Raw genomic sequence first — 13,777 nt, forward strand, 5'->3', positions numbered from 1 at the left:
TCATGCTTTTCTTTTTTTGAAATATAACATGTTTTTATATTTCAATAATATGAAACTTCATATATGTATTAGAAATTTATACTTTTAGGCATACGACTAATGAATTTTATACAAATTAGAATAGTAAAAAAATATAAATAATTTGATCATATATTTAATAGATGGAACATTTATTTGTTTTTAAATTCCCGCAGTAATCAATTATTAAACTCAACTATTTTTAACTGAAATGACAGACCATCGAAATAAGTTCTCCTATGAATATTTCAGCGATATTATTACGCACGTAAATTTAATTTCTTACCATCCACAAATTTTACTTAATATATAAAGATAAAAATTTGTGTGACACGGTTTCATGGGTCGTATTTTGTGAGACGAATCTCTTATTTGGGTCATCCATGAAAAGTTATTACTTTTTATGCTAAGAGAATTACTTTTTATTGTGAATATCGGTAGGATTGACCCGTCTCACAGATAAAAATTCGTGAGATCGTCTCACAAGAGACTTATTAATATATAAATTAAATTTGGAAAAAAATAACTAAATATTCTTGACCAAAAATGGTTATGGATCCAAAATATAATCGGGCCCACCTCTTGTACGTGTTCCTTAGAACTGGACTTGACATTTCAAGTTGATCTTCTAACCTAATTTTTTACTCTTTTATTCGTTAACTAAAGCACTGATGGGTATATGTGTCTTTTCGTGCAATATATTACAGGATTAATTGCTCGAAAAGAGTATATATAATAGGATGAAATCGTATATTTAATTGTGAATTGGTATTATATTGGGAAATTTACTATAATACGAGATTTGTTGTTATAATATGTAAGAAAATTTATATTTTTCGTCATAATATATATTTGTTTATTTATGATTTTGGTATTGATATTATATTGGAAAATTTACTATAATACGAGATTTGTTGTTGTAATATGTAGGAAAAATTATATTTTTCGTCATAATATATATTTGTTTATTTATGATTTTGATATGTGTTATTGAATTTTTTCCAGTCATTAATAGTTTTTAATTTACAATTTTGATAATTTTTCCATATAATATAATATGAGATAGATATATATAAAGTAATCATGATAAAAAAAATGTCTAATTTATAAAAATTGAGAAATACATGACTAATTTTGAAATCATAAAATTTATTTATGAGAATATCTCATTAGTTAATTTCGTTTGAGACGTATATTTTACGTAGATTATTTATAAAAATTAATAATTTTTATGTCAAAATATTATTTTTTATTATAAATATAAATAAAATTGATCTGTTTCATGAAAAAATATCTTGAAATCCGATATATGAAAAACTAAAGTCGCGAAAGAGGTAAATAATATTAAACCAAATTTACAACACTCTTTTACAATCATTACAACATTTGAACTCCCAATTAGCCTATAAAGAAATTGGATTGTTGATGCTGTGGGACCAGGAATCGTCTGTATCACAACAGCACTTCCAGAGAAAAAGGAAATCTCGAGACTTCAAATCTCTCTTTCGGGCACAAAGCTTACTTGAAATTCTCTTCTTCTACTTGCGCTGAAGAAAGTTAACGATGCATCGTCTTCTTCTACCCACCCTCAGAAACGGTAGCCAGGTTGATTCGCCTCTTCTGTTCATTATTTATCCATCAACTGCGTGCGTGGAGATGCATCTTGTGGGTTCATTTTGTATTCAACTTTGTTTTGCGTGAATCTATCGCTTGCTGGAGATTTTGAGTCTTAAATTTTTTTTTTCATTTTTCGTTTATCTTCTTTTCCGGTTTATGTATCTACATGTTGTTGTATTGGTTGATTTCGGACATGTTTACCGTCGGGATGCTCAATTTATATGATTGAATATTGAGAACTTTGGATATTCTGGTGTGTATAATAGACTATTGCTGGTTTTGGACTTACAACTTGGAAATACTTGTTAAAGTAGATGGTTTTAGATTCCATGTTGCTCAATTGCCAAACAGCTGCTTAGGCGAAATGCTGTGGGAAGTGGGAACGCTAAAGAGCTCCAATCAGATCTCAGAAACACTTTCCAGTCTCTGAAGGATACATTTATATGAAATTATCTACACCTAATTTTTTCCATTAAGGATATAAACGACGGGTTTCATTGTTCGCTTGTCAGATGTTTGTTCCTAAATCTGAAACCCCTTCTATGTTTTTTAATGTGAACATGTCATTTAACTCTGTTGTTGAGATTGAATTGTCGGTAGTTTGAGGTCAAATCTTTATAATAAACAAAGAATTTGACGACCATTTTTTGTTTCGAATTGTTTTCTTGAAAATCTACTACCACTTCGAGATAGGCCCATTTGTAGGGCTCTAATCTTTGATGTGACAGATTATACTATATGTAAAGCGTTGATAAGATAATTTTCTTTTTGGTAGTCATATATTACGTGGATTTGAAGGTCAACTTCCTTGTTTTTACGACCATTACATATGAATTATCATTTATCAATAAGATAATTCAATCTGTATTATATACCCCTTTTGAATTTATTCTTGATTGTGTTCGATGTTTTCTTGAAAATTTTAACTACGGCTAGCCCGTTTCATCATTTCACAAAACAGTTGTGCTGTTCGCATTTGCAGAAAGGTCACCCAAATGTACCGACTTTTCAAATTTTCCTCGAAATTAATATTTATCCGTGTTCTGCTACTTTTATGTTTTTAATGTGCATTGCATTTCACCTTTCAATTCGCCAGGGTGTTTTCCCTCTAAAGGATATAACCATTAGAAGTCTGCAAAAGCATCCTATTAAAACTCATGTCGTAAAATACTACAGTACAGAGACATCTGCACAAAATGATGTTTCATCGACCGATGATAACGAGTATGCATCTTCTCTTTTGCTATTTTTAATTTTCGCATGTATGTTTTCCTTCTAGATTCCACATAAAAAGTGCAACCCCAAAGCATTTAGTGTGCTATTTCACTAAATCGGTGATTCATTACACAAGGAAGACATGTCTGATATCTCCCAATAAGTCTCAACAATCTTTAACTCATATACTTTGTGAACTCATGAGTGACAGTTGCCATTCTTAGCTTCAAGGGGCACGATATGCTGGCTCCTTTTACTGCTGGATGGCAGACTACAGATCTGAACCCATTAGTAATTGAGAAATCGGAGGTATAGAAGTTGTTTGATTGGGTTCAAGTTTCTCAAGTCTAAAAGATTGTTCGTTTTCCAGTTATATGCTTTAGATTTTTATTTGTTATAGGGCTCTTATGTCTACGACGTTAATGGGAAAAAGTATCTTGATTCTCTTGCTGGATTATGGTGTACAGCTCTAGGTATTTGCTCTTTTAAAATGGATCTTTAGCACCTGTGTTATTTATCTAGTTTCCATTTGATAGTCAAATACATATATTTGCCACCTGCACTGCCTTTTACATAGATGGGAAAGAATCCATCTTTATACGGTAAGGTAAACTTGTTTAATTAGAATAAATTGGAACTTTTCCTTCTCTTTCTATTCTTCTATACACTTTTGTCATTTAAGCCATTATTTGTTGGCTTGGATGTGGTAACTTATGACAAGACTAACCCTTGTTTTCTAGCAGATATCATGGAAACATTAATATTTTGCATCCACGTTGATGCCACCCACTAACATACGTACAAAATAAAAGAGGTCCTCTGAGTAGATATTTATATAGTTTTTCTGGGATTATGTCATTTTCAATTGTGGGTCTCATTCAGTTATTTGTTGTTTTCAGGTCACATGCTCTTACTTTTGGTGGATTGAATAATGGACCTAATTTAAATTCATTATGAATAACATGCAATAGCATCTGGTTGCTACATGATTATGACTGTCACCACTATAATAGCTTATATGCTTTAGCATTCTTTCAGGTGGAAGTGAGCCTCGTCTTGTTGCTGCTGCTACCAGACAACTAAACACATTACCGTTTTACCACTCTTTCTGGAACCGCACGACAAAACCCTCATTGGTATGATGATTTAAGATTTGGAATCTTCAATTTGGAAATTTTACGATTTATTTCTATAATACAGGATCTTGCCAAAGAACTTTTAAAGTTATTCACTGCAAGTAAAATGTCGAAAGTCTTCTTCACAAATAGTGGGTCAGAGGCCAATGATTCACAGGTTCAAGTTTTCAATCATATCCAGAAACTTTTATTAGATATCATATCTGCATTTTTTTTAAAATCTGTTGGAGACGAAGTTGTGATTAAAATAACATAAATTTGTACTTGTATATAATTTTGGACTTGTAGTTTTGTTTTGAAAACTTAAATTTCACTGCTCCATGTTGCGAAATAAATCATTTGACAGAAGCCCGGAACTGGGGATCCGTCGAGATAGACAAAACAATTTAAATTGTTCATTTTCTTGAAGGGCTGCTTTGAATTCAAGTATTTGATGAAATTTCTTTTTACTAGATACTTAAGTTTTCTTTTGTAAAATCAATCACAATTCTGAACCTTTTTCCATATAGGTCAAGCTTGTAGTGGTACTACAATAATGCACTTGGAAGGCCAAACAAAAAGAAATTTATTGCTCGAGCAAAATCGTAATATTTTTTGGTTCTGTTACGCACTTAGTTTATACCGTAACTTTTTGGTACCGATATGCTTTTAGTATATACCATTGTTGCCTGTGTTTCAGTGTATTTTCCTTTTTTTGTGGCAGATACCATGGGTCAACACTTGTATCAGCCAGTCTTTCGGGGTATGCTAGTTAGCATTCAACTATCTGAGACTCAAAATTTACTTGTATGCGGCAAAAATTATTTGTAAAAAATTTCATTGTCTTTTTAATAGTCTGCCTGCCCTCCACCAGAAGTTCGATCTTCCTTTCCCATATGTGTTACATACAGACTGCCCACATTTTTGGCGCTACCATCTACCAGGTGGTGGCAGACTTTTTTGTCCTTACTTTCTACCTTTTTACATGATCACATCATACTAAAATAAAATTTTGCAGGCGAAACGGAGGAGGAGTTCTCTACTAGGTTGGCCAATAACTTGGAGAATCTTATAATCAAAGAGGGTCCAGAGACGGTAACTGGAATTTCATAATAAATTCATGCCATTAATTTCTTTTTTAACGCATTTCTTTCTCCGGTTTAATGGAAGGCTGTGTTTCTCAACTAGCAAACTCTGATATCTCAGATTGCTGCTTTTATTGCGGAACCAGTAATGGGAGCAGGTGGCGTGATACTTCCACCCGCTACCTATTTTGAGAAGGTTATTTTCATTTTCCCATTGTCTATGTCACACCAATAATTTAATATGATTAGCTCCACAAAATCCATAAACGATAGAGCGGCCTCAATTAAAGTATGCAAAGTTTGGTATTTTGGTATATATGGCTCCGCAATCTCTCACAGAAAGTATGACGTGCATTGCCTGTTCTATCAGTCCTTTTCAACTTTGTTTTGTGAGTCACTGGCCCTTTTACATTTGATTAGGTTGGTCTTAGAAACTTATTTTAGGTTTTTAATGCTTAACACCTGACCGACTTACTGTGTCTGCTTAGATAATAATTCATTCACCTTGATCTGGCTAAAAACCGAGGTAGCATGATAAAGTATAAAATTATTTTTGGCACCTCGTATCAACTCAAGGTTATGGGGAAATGTGGTTGCTAACATCTTTATGTATTTGTATTTTGAGAGCGTAGTCCAAAATGTGTCCAGTAGGAATCTGGGCACCCATTTTCTTCAATTGGAGTCGAGAATGAAATGATGTAAAAATTTTGCCAAACATATCTGAGATGGGTCTCTATCTCTCTCTTCTTTTTTCGGTGAAGAGTGGACATTGGTTTAAATATTTTTCACGTGTGTGCAGATTCAGGCTGTAGTTAAAAAGTATGATATTCTTTTCATTGCCGACGAAGTAATATGTGCCTTCGGAAGGCTCGGGACAATGTTCGGCAGTGACAAGTATGGAATTAAACCTGATCTTGTCACCTTGGCAAAGGTACAAGTTCACCTCTAGTTAAATTTTGTAGTAGCTAATTTTTTTATTCCATATTCTTAATTTCCTTATGCTCTTGATAATATACAGGCTCTTTCTTCTGCATACGTACCTATCGGAGCCATTCTTATGAGCCCTGAAATTTACGATGTCATACATACTCAGAGCAACAAGCTTGGTTTGTGGTGACATTTAAATCTAATTTAATCTGATGCGGTTTTGGTCATAAATCCAATGTACTGAGTCGCTAAAAAAATTCTTTTCTTCAAGGGGTTTTCTCCCATGGATTCACTTATTCTGGACACCCTGTATCTTGTGCTGTTGCATTGGAGGCGCTTAAGATCTATAAGTATGTTGTCATTACTTGATTATTTCCATTGACTTAACTGTTTATTCTCGATAACATTTAACATTGCCGTGTTAAAAAGATCGATATAGTTCTTCGCTACAATCAAAGTATGAAGTGAACTTGCACAAAGAAGAATCTCAAAAAGGATGAGTTCGCATTTAGCTGATTCAAATTGATTTGTTTGAAATCGAAACATATATTAGGTTCGATTTTGTTGTTATGGAGATTACTATGCATCTATTGTGGTTTTGTTATTTTAAATATTATTACCTTATTCCTTCCAAGATATTTTCACATGTATATACGGAATTGTATTTTAAAGTAAAAGAGAAGATAGAATTGTAGATTTCTTGCCATTGTGTCGTGGATATAGGTTTTCAAGTTCAAATCATGTATTATACGTTGTCTTACATGTTCTCTTCGCTATATTTCTAGTACTTCACCATTCTACTCTGGGCACATGACTTATTTACTACATATTCGATTACTGTTGGGGAGCATTTGCGACTGGCTTTTGCTTATTCTGTGTCAAAATCTAAAAGGTTCCTTGTTTACAGAGAGAGAAACATCCTCGACCAAGTGAACAGTATAGCACCCAAATTTCAAGAAGGTTTGAAAGCGTTTTCGGCCAGCCCCATCATCGGGGAGGTACACAAACATTTTATCAGATTCATTTCTACAAGGTTTTACATGAATATTATGGATGGTTTCTTATTGTGTCTTTTGATCAACACTCTTTCTTGAAGATACGTGGAACTGGTTTGATTCTTGGAACAGAATTCACGGATAACAAATCACCAAATGATGCATTTCCTCCTGAATGGGGTATAGCCTTGCTACATCTACGTGAAAAACCTTTTTAGAACATTGCTTGATACGTGACGCGATTTTAATTTCTTTCATTAAATTTGAAGGTGTTGCTGCATATTTTGGAGCACAATGTCAGGAAAATGGCATGTTAGTACGTGTTTCGGGCGACAGCATAATGATGTCTCCTCCATTTATAGTGACTCCTCAAGAAGTTGATGAGGTGAGTTTCTGTACATTTTGAATGATAATACACCATTCATTTTGGGAAGGACCGAGATGAAAGCGATAAGGAAGAGGGTCAGTTGTACCCTTGTAGGATACCACTTATTTTTAAAAAAACTTCAAGTCATGTTTTCCGGAAACAACATCTTCGAGTGGAATTAACCCTTCTTTTATAAATGGAGCTCATTTTCGATGATGTTCATTTTTCATGTACATGTTCATATGATCAAAATGTTCGATTCGAGAAACGGGGTAGAACTCGAATAAAAAGCTGATTCGTTTTTCCTTTTTTCCCATTTTCAGCTGATACGGATTTATGGAATAGCTCTGAAGAAGACAGAAGAAAGGGTGGCAGTGTTCAAATCTAAGAAGTAAAACAACTTAAATTGTTATGTCTCTATGTAATAGACATCACATGTGTTTATTTATCAGTTACGTTTCAATAATAATAATAATGTGAAAATAAATTACTAAAATGCATAGTAAAGTTTGCACTAATTTCTTTCATCCTCTTTCGAGAAATTATTGGTTCAGAGGGTGTAAATAGCACACATCACTTTGCGAAATCTCAAAAGAATTAATAACCATACGTGAACAATAAAGAGGTGCTCGACACCTTATTATTTTTAAAATTATATCTATAGACCTCTTATAAAAATGTTCATACGATTCTAACCTCCATTCTTGTATATAAAATATTTTTTCGAATTTTCAACATATAATTCAAAATCTAGTTATTATTAATGAATATAAATTATAATTCAAACTAGTAATTAAATTCATGTTTTATAAATTGAATCTATTATTTGGCCATAATTATTTTATCTTTAAAAAAATAATGAATATTAAAAATTAATTAATGTAATGTATTTTTAAATCAATAATTTTACAAAAAAATTTTAAATAATAAATTTGACAAATAACGTTTTATTTTAAGATATTAAGATGGTTAGTCTTCATATTTATTTATATTAGATATTATGAAATGTTTGAAAAGTTAATCATATAAATATATTACATTAAAAAATTGATAAAACAATAATTTATAATAAAGGAAAATAATGAAATGTATGGATAAAGAAAAAAAAAACATTGAATGAGGGTAATCTTATCAATTAAAAATTTAAATAGAGTGTATTTGACAAAATATGGAGTATCAATATCGTTTCTCCTTGGAAAAAAGGGATTTCATGATAGTTTATTAATTAAATTAAATTAGTTTTTATGTATCTTATTGTAAATGTTCTTAAATTCTCAATTTGATGATTGAACTACCAACTCACCATAAATGTATTTTAGTTTATTTACTTGAAGGATAGTAATATTTTCCCATTTGGATCTGATAAATAAATAATTCAAAAATTTTAGCTAATATTTTATTATAAAATTAAATTGAAAATGATACCACTGAATGATTATTCTCATTGAACTCAGTCCATTCTTGGAGAATTACGAATTCCAATATGATGCTGGGTTACAGTCAAATTAGGGAATTAGCAAATGAATAAGTCATTTTCAGATGATCTCTCATGTTTATATCCAGTAAGATAAATTGATTTAACTTATATTTCTAAAAAATTATATAATATTTTACATTTATCTTATAAAATTGATCGATGACACGATTTTATAAAAGTTTTTACGTAAGCAAATTTGTTTCCTCGAAATTCAATTTAATCGATCAAGTCAAAATCCTCACAGCCGGCTATGTTTACTTGATAGGAAAAGTCATTTCACCTAAAAGATAGTGGTGTTATAATATCCATCAACTATGTTTATTTATATGATCACTACTGAGGTGACTACTCATTTATTGGAGATATAATTTTGATATGTTTGAACATTTATGGATGTACAATTTTGATATACTTTATCAAATCCAATATATGAGTATCACCTCAACCGTAGATAGTAAAATGACCACGGTGCACTTTTAATTTAAAATTTTAAAATATGTGTTATAAAACATAGTTAATTCTAGAAATAATTAATAAAATCATACTTGAAAAAATTATTATAAATACTATAAAATTGTATTGTAAATACCTTCTTTAAAGTACTTAGTGCCATAATCTAAAAAAAACGATTTATATGCACATAATTTGTGCACATGATTATTAATTGTAATGTAATATAAGAAAAGTTTTCAAAAAACTACCAATATCATCTTCAATCCATAAGATTATTATAAAACCAAAATAAATAAAGCTCACCCTAAATAGATAAGAGTTCGATTGATAATAATTAAATTCTTTAAATAAAAAAAAACTCTCATAATTTTAACATGATTTTAAATATTTTACGGAACAATTTTATTCCACGACAAAATTTGTTGTACATAAGAAAATATTTTTGCATGCACACCCTGGCTTTAACTGGTCGGGTCGTGTCTCCGGCGCTGGGCCACTGTATGGATCTTTGAACTTTCTGAGCCTTCATATGTTTTTCAAAACAATGATATATTTTCGAATTTCTTTTATTTTTTAAAGATCAAATTTAAGTTATCGAGTAAAACATAAAGAAGTTAAGAGTAGACTTTATTCTTTGAATTACTTTTTATTTTTATTTTTAAATAATAGTTGGTTTAAAATCGATATTTTGCACAGACGTGCCGCTAAGATCTGTTCATTGGATTGGTGTTTCATAGCTTTTCTCTCTCCCCAACCGCTGTCATCTCCTCTAAGGGGACAAGGTCCCCTATTCACTTCATACTTAATCTAATTGACTTAAATTCTGATGTGACAATGATGTTTATAATGTTACATTAACACTTCCAATAAAAAGAATACAACTTGTGCATAGAGTCAATAATAAAAATAGTAACAAAATAAAATTCTAGATCCACAATAAGAAAATCTCTCTTTACATCGATGAAAAATGATGAATTTTTTTTCAAAAAAAATTAAATCGTCGCATCATTTTTCTTTTTTGTTTGACTCCACACGATCTATCGAGTCATGATCAAAAGAGGGGTGGAGAATGCAAGGAAAAAAATTATTACTTATTATTATTATATCATAAAATTGAAAATCTATATTATAAAAAGATAGTCGGGAAATGGTGATAAAAATTTCATCTTGGCAAACGTAGACTGGACGGTTTGGTCGGCTGATGGTGGACTCCACAATTACATGTCTTTTTTTATTAAAAGTTTTTTTAAAAAAAATTCTAAAGTTTTGGTTTAATTTTGTCCATTGACCAAACCAACTTTATTCGTGTTTTATAATTTTGAAATACACAGTGATAATAATACCAATACCATATTGGGTAAACAAAGGCTCCTTATATTTTTACAATTGAATTTAATAGTAATCCATATTTAATTGAGTTGTTGGATCTAAAATGTAAGGCTCGAGATTTATTAGTTTTCATTGATGTGATATTCGGAAGATATGAGTATGCATGACATGTAATGAGAAGCACTAAATGAGATTATGAAGTGTTGCATAAAGTCTAGACCGCACCCGCGCTACGAACAAGACCGCACCCGCGGTTGATGGACAGAGAGTTGGAGATTAATTACGGAAGTGACACCGCACCCGCGGTGCTAGACAGACCGCACCCGCGGTGTTGTACCAGTAGGGTCAGCGCACCCGCGTTAAAAGACAGAGCGCACCCGCGGTCCAAGCTTCGGGGAAAGTTGATGCATATAAATACATGGAGCGCACCCGCGGTGCAAAAGTGAGCGCACCCGCGGTGCGACGTGCAGTGTGAAGGTTTAGCCATTTGTTTGACATACAATTGAGATATATATATATATGTATTGATTCTCACGATTTCAGCATAAGAAATCGTGGGTTTTCCTTCAACAAATTTCTTAAAGCCTTTCATATCTTCAAATAGTGATTTTGAGATATCTGTGTATCAGAAGTCGAATCCGAACATAGTATCGTACTCCTCTCGCTACGAGCTATACAAGGACGTAAGTTTCGTTACGTTTAGACATGATATGAATTTATGATATTGTCAGAATTGAATATGAATCAGATATGATGTTTCTGCTACAGTAGACATTGTATAACTGAAGTCAGATTAAAGAATAGACTGTTTATGAAATTGTTATGAATTTCAGAGTTGATTTAGTTGAGATTCTATATCAGAGTTGTGTTATTATTCAGATTTTGAGTTGTACTGATACTGGTTATGAATTCTGGTATTATATCTGTGATGTTGAGATAGACGGGGTTATCGTGGCTGTATTATTATGCCGTCGAAACATCAGTAGATTGATATTAATCAGATTCAGTAATGATTTCGATTGTACCGTGATATCATTGATATGAATTAGATTGTACCTTGTTCAGATATGGATCAGATTATATACTGATGTGAGTATTGATCAGAACAGGTCTTGAATTGAGTTATATACTGATATGGTATTTATATGATCGTCATTATCAGATTTGGATATGGACAGATTGGAATACAAGACTTCGTCTTCATCAGACCGAGAAGAGAAAGGTATAAATGGATGTTCATTAGGAGATCGACTTGAGTTAGATTTAACTCGAGTTTCCCTAAATCACATACTTGTATGGTATTGTTTTTATACCTTTGTGTTTTAATGAGTATGTTTATTCTATTGAATTAGAAGTAGAAAGCAGAGAGCTATTAAGTAAGAGTCACTGACAGAGGGGTTAGATTTTGACAGACTTGTCACTGACCCATTGCACATTGTCAGAATAGGCTTAGTCTTGGTAGATACGCCAAGGCACTGGACATTTGGTATATCGTTATGCTTCAGATACAGATAGCATTCTATTCGATATAGATTAGACCAAAGTCCAGAAATAAGAACGTACCGCCACTGCGACTGGTAGTAGTAGGTGGGAGACTTGTTACGTTCTTATTCACCGGGATCCCTAGATTAGAATGAGAGATGAGTCGAGTTTTAGATATTGAGACTAGAATTTGATTTACAGATCCGTATTGATTTATGTTTCGTAGATTACGATTCATGTTTTATTTACAGACTGGTATGGATACATGTTGTTTGATTATGCTACATGTGATAAGATATAATTCATGCTTTTATGTTAATTCAGTTAACTGCATGTATACATTATTTATACTGGGATTTATTCTCACCGGAGTATCCGGATGTTGTCTTGTTTGTATGTGTGCATGACAACAGGTGGGGCAGGATCAGGGTCAAGAGGATGATGAGAGATCGAACCGTGGTGCTTTGAGCTGCTGTGCGATTTAAAAGATTTGAGTTGCATCATTACTACCAGCTATAGATTTTGGTAAAGCGGCAAGCGCTCGATCCTACAGTTGAATACTGGTAGAATTGAAAATTTGATTTCAAAGATTTATACTCTACTCATTTTAAGTATTGAGTGCAAAAATAGATGAAAATGTTTTGAGTTATCGGTTAGTTCATTCTCTATCAAGTCGAACAATTTTAATAATTATTATGGTTTTTTTCAAATACATAAAATGGGTACCATTTGAAATTACTATATCAAATCATTACTCGAATCAAATCATTTCTCTAAATAAAGTTCCAAAGTATAACATGATATTATACCAAAACCATGGAATATAAACTTGAAATTAATGGTTATGTGTAGTTATTTTTTTGTTGGAGTATGTCTCTTATGAGACGGTCTCACGAATCATTATCTGTAAGACGGTTTAATCCTACCGATATTCACAATAAAAAGTAATACTCTTAGTATAAAAAGTAATATTTTTTCATGGATAACCTAAATAAGATATCCGTCTCACAAAATACAACCCATGAGACCGTCTCACACAAGTTTTTGCGTTTTTTTTAAATCTCAAATGACCAAATCAATTTCAAATTTCTGGATCTCCTAATGTATTAGGGCATTGTCCTTATTGCTACAAGAACTCAACCTTGTTATTAAAACATTAATTTAAATGTATTTCGTAATTTAATTTTAATTTTTCGAGCTCGAGATCGTAGGTAGATGCCATAATCAATAGACATCAACAATAAGCAATTCCACTTATTCATTATGTTATGATTTATTTATAAATGGATCTAATTAGATTAAGAGATAAAATTTCTTTCTTTCACGTACGATCCAATAAAAGGCAAATTTCAATAAATATTAATACTAATATATACATTACGTACATACAGAAAATAAATTTTCTCTTAATCTCATTAGATATGTATATATATAGTTTTGATATGCTCCTAATATACTGTGTACATTCATGTGAATATTAATCGAGTGACATTTTTTACTTATCGATTGTGATAAAACGTATAAAAATTACACATTCAACATGATTATCACTTCATCAATACTTACAAATACGATAATGTAGCTATTATATATATATATATATATATATATATACAGTATATTATTAAGTGTGAGACAATTAGAGTAACTATTTTAGAGGACACTAAAATATTTAATTTCATAATTATTCTTTTAAC

The 13,777-nt window shown here is 31.6% G+C and overlaps 1 protein-coding gene across 1 annotated transcript; it reads left to right on the forward strand.

The window, feature by feature from the left end:
* Positions 1–1,415: 1,415 nt before the first annotated feature.
* LOC142552758 (gamma aminobutyrate transaminase 1, mitochondrial-like) lies at positions 1,416–7,866 on the forward strand. The gene is made up of 18 exons (XM_075662559.1): positions 1,416–1,623; positions 2,732–2,859; positions 3,075–3,159; positions 3,251–3,323; positions 3,889–3,986; positions 4,051–4,149; positions 4,509–4,570; positions 4,690–4,728; positions 4,821–4,909; positions 4,984–5,060; positions 5,172–5,246; positions 5,850–5,981; positions 6,069–6,156; positions 6,249–6,327; positions 6,885–6,975; positions 7,074–7,152; positions 7,242–7,357; positions 7,663–7,866. Exons 1-18 carry the CDS (start codon positions 1,582–1,584, stop codon positions 7,732–7,734), a joined length of 1,524 nt encoding a protein of 507 aa, XP_075518674.1. The 5' UTR covers positions 1,416–1,581; the 3' UTR covers positions 7,735–7,866.
* Positions 7,867–13,777: the final 5,911 nt, after the last annotated feature.

The sequence above is a fragment of the Primulina tabacum genome, chromosome 8, assembly GCF_025594145.1.
Source record: "Primulina tabacum isolate GXHZ01 chromosome 8, ASM2559414v2, whole genome shotgun sequence".
Lineage (NCBI taxonomy): Eukaryota > Viridiplantae > Streptophyta > Magnoliopsida > Lamiales > Gesneriaceae > Primulina > Primulina tabacum.